Source organism: Drosophila obscura, unplaced genomic scaffold, assembly GCF_018151105.1.
Source record: "Drosophila obscura isolate BZ-5 IFL unplaced genomic scaffold, ASM1815110v1 contig_9, whole genome shotgun sequence".
In the NCBI taxonomy this organism is placed as follows: Eukaryota; Metazoa; Arthropoda; class Insecta; order Diptera; family Drosophilidae; genus Drosophila; species Drosophila obscura.
Genome location: NW_024542883.1, coordinates 1,545,966 through 1,549,670, shown reverse-complemented (window position 1 = coordinate 1,549,670; position 3,705 = coordinate 1,545,966). Strand labels below are relative to the sequence as shown.

Here is a 3,705-nt window from a genome sequence, read left to right as displayed (position 1 = left end):
CGCTGCCTTCCCACGGACGTCGCTGCTGCTCGCTCCGCTTTGGGGAGTATTTGTAGTTGTAGATTTTATATGTAGTTTTTGTATTTTTATTTTATCTTAATTATTTCCTTAAATTATTAATATATTATCTTATTATTTATATTATTATTTTATATTTTATATTATTGTTTTCATTTATATATTATTAATTAATATTTTTTATTATTTTATTATTATTATTTTATATTTTTAAATTTATACATTTTTGTAAAATGCCACGTAGGAATAGGCAATCTGCTTCTCAACAGTCTCAGAGACGCAGGTTGAGAAACAGATCAAATAGGGAACAGTTAGGAAATAGGGAAAATTTGGAAAATTTAGATTCTGATAGGAACCAGCAACAGGAGATTGTGGTGCTGGGACAGGTAGGAGGTAGGCAGGTTCTAGCTGTAGCGCTGAGAGAGCAGGAAGCCGATCATACTGTTAGACGAACAGACGCACAGATTAGACGTGAGGAGCAAGCGGCCGATACTGTGCGTCGGTCCACACGAAGACAGGACTTGGTCTATAGGTCTACAGAGCAGGGACAAAATACAGCACAACGCATACAAAGACGAACAGACGCACAGATTAGACGTGAGGAGCAAGTGGCCGATACTGTGCGTCGGTCCATACGTAGACAGGACTTGGTCTATAGGACCAGAGAGCAGGCACAAGATTCAGCACATCGCATACAAAGACGAACAGACGCACAGATCAGACGTGAGGAGCAAGCGGCCGATACTGTGCGTCGGTCCGAACGAAGACAGGACTTAGACTATAGGTCTACAGAGCAGGGACAAAATACAGCACAACGCATACAAAGACGAACAGACGCACAGATTAGACGTGAGGAGCAAGTGGCCGATACTGTGCGTCGGTCCATACGTAGACAGGACTTGGTCTATAGGACCAGAGAGCAGGCACAAGATTCAGCACATCGCATACAAAGACGAACAGACGCACAGATCAGACGTGAGGAGCAAGCGGCCGATACTGTGCGTCGGTCCGAACGAAGACAGGACTTAGACTATAGGTCTACAGAGCAGGGACAAAATACAGCACAACGCATACAAAGACGAACAGACGCACAGATTAGACGTGAGGAGCAAGTGGCCGATACTGTGCGTCGGTCCATACGTAGACAGGACTTAGACTATAGGTCTACAGAGCAGGGACAAAATACAGCACAACGCATACAAAGACGAACAGACGCACAGATTAGACGTGAGGAGCAAGTGGCCGATACTGTGCGTCGGTCCATACGTAGACAGGACTTGGTCTATAGGACCAGAGAACAGCAAGAAAATACAGATAGGCGACAGCGCATACGTAGAAATAATGAACGGAGACGACTGCTAGAAAGAGAGCAGGATAGAGTTCGCAAGAAACGAGACACTCTGGCACGTCAAACTGCTCGTGCCGCAGCTCGACGGTCCGCAATTGACGCTGCCAGAAGTGCTAGTTAGAGAGCTAGCCAATATAGGAGCGATAGCAGTAATAGGCTTGAGCAAAACTTGAGAAACGCCTCCCGAATGCAGCAGGAAAAAGCAAATATCTCCCAGGATAGGGCTCAGATAGGACCCAGAATCAGGCTTACTGGCCTAGAAGCTCTAAAAGTAGTCTATAATAGGAATGTAAAGCTGGGTCCTGATCAGGTTTGCCTTTCTTGTAAAGGCCTCTGGTTCCCCAAACAAATTTGTAAAATTTCTCGCGAGAATTTACAAAATTGTTGCGAGTTTAGTGCAGACATTTTCGCTCTTCAAAGCCTTCTAGAATTCCCTTCTGACTGCCAAAAATTAAAGTTCTGCAGAACATGCCACAGCAAAATAACGAAAGGCAACAGTCCTTAACTTTTCTTCCAAAATGGATTAGATTTCCCCATACTGTCCGACTGCTTAAAGGGGCTTACTAAATTAGAGGAACGACTTGTTTCTCCTCGACTTCCATTTATGATAATTATGAGTCTATTAGACGGATCGCGAGGCCAAAATGCCATTAAAGGAGCAGTAGTAAACGTCCCTATTTCGATAGACGAAGCCGTCAAAAAGCGTCCACGTGCTTTCCATGAAGCCCAGGTTGTTCAGCTCCACCTGAAACGTAGAATGGCAATTGGTGCTGATTTCATGGCTGAAACCATTAGACCCTTAAAAGTTTTTGAGGCTCTCAGCTATTTAGTTACCACAGATCTATATAAAAAGCATGATGTTAAAGTTAACGAGGAATGGATGTCTAAATTTAGATCCGATATAGTTCAATTTGTTGCATCTCAGGCAGACGCTGCCGTATTAGAAGCGATGTAGAATAGAGATAGGAATGTAGACGCAGAGCCAGCCCATCCTGACGAGGATTTGGAAGCTGATCAGCTCAATCCTGGAGGTCAGGAAACTCTGCTTGAAAATAACATCGCATTTAATGATACACCTGTAAGAATAGCACCAGGCGAAGGCCAAAGACCTCTCGACATGATCCTAGATATTGACTCGGAAGAGTTATCCTTTCCCACCATTTACGCAGGCGTGAAGAGACCATGCTCAGAAAGTTATACAACCATAGTTAGATCAGAGCTTCAAAATGTAGATAGGAGAGGTTGTAGAACTGATAAACTGTTTTTTAATTACAAGAAATTAGAACTCATTAAGATTCGCAATAACATTTCAATCTGCTTACGTAAGCGGAGCATTTCCAGTGCAGTAACGGCAGCCAACGCTCTTAATGAGAATTTCATAGGGGGACTTATTAACCACGATGAGGGATATAGAGTTCTTCGAGATATTCGCTCGTCTCCAGCTCACTGGGAGGATGAAAAGAAGAAGGTTATGGCCATGATTCGTCAGTTCGGCCTGCCGACTTTTTTCATCACTCTGTCTGCTGCTGAAACGCGGTGGCCAGAGTTGCTTGTTTTGCTCAAAAAAAACGTAGATAGAATGATAACACTACTCGACAAAACCGAACTTTTTTTTTCCTCAAGGATCCAAACCGACTTTTTCTGATAGATATGGGGCTTTAAAATTTTTTAAAGAATTATGGTTTTTTCTATGCGTTTTTTTTAGATTTTTGAGCTGGTATTTTTTTTTAAGCTTTTTTCAGAGGTAGCGATAGTTTTTTTGTGCTGGTTGTGTTGCATTTGAGATTAACAGCTAGGTAGCCAACACTTTGTGATTACAGCTTACCGTCTGGGAAATATAAGCATTGAAATGCAAATGAGTTTGTGCGGTATTTTACGAAATTTTTACTTTGCGTCGTGCTTTTTGTGTATGGCTTATTGCGCGTTCAGGTATCGCCATTATCATGGAGGACTTTGGAGCTAAAATTCGTTAACCAAACCTAAAATATGGAAAAAATGAACAAAAAATACCTTTTTGAAGGCGGCGGGCCCAACTGCCAATTGGGAACAAAGCAAACGAACAAGGGTTGTACATTTGGTACCTGATCGCGATCCCAATTCCCAATGGGCAGTTGAGCTCGCAACCTTCCAAAACGTATTTTTTGTTCATTTTTTCCATATTTTAGGTTTGGTTAACGATTTTAGCTCCGTCTCTCCATGATTTTAATGAGCGATACCTTGAACGATGCCATTAATGCACCTTCACAAATAGGGCACAGGATTAATTTTTTTTGACTTTTCCTGAGTTTTTAAAGTAAAATTTCGTATACCGCACATCATCATTTTTGCATTTCAATGCT

At 42.2% G+C, this 3,705-nt stretch overlaps 1 protein-coding gene across 1 annotated transcript; it reads left to right on the top strand.

The window, feature by feature from the left end:
* The first annotated feature begins 251 nt into the window (after positions 1–251).
* On the top strand, positions 252–1,487 carry LOC121405347 (trichohyalin-like). Its single transcript, XM_041596016.1, has one exon. The coding sequence runs from the start codon at positions 252–254 to the stop codon at positions 1,485–1,487; it is 1,236 nt and encodes a 411-aa protein (XP_041451950.1).
* The last annotated feature ends 2,218 nt before the right edge of the window (positions 1,488–3,705 follow it).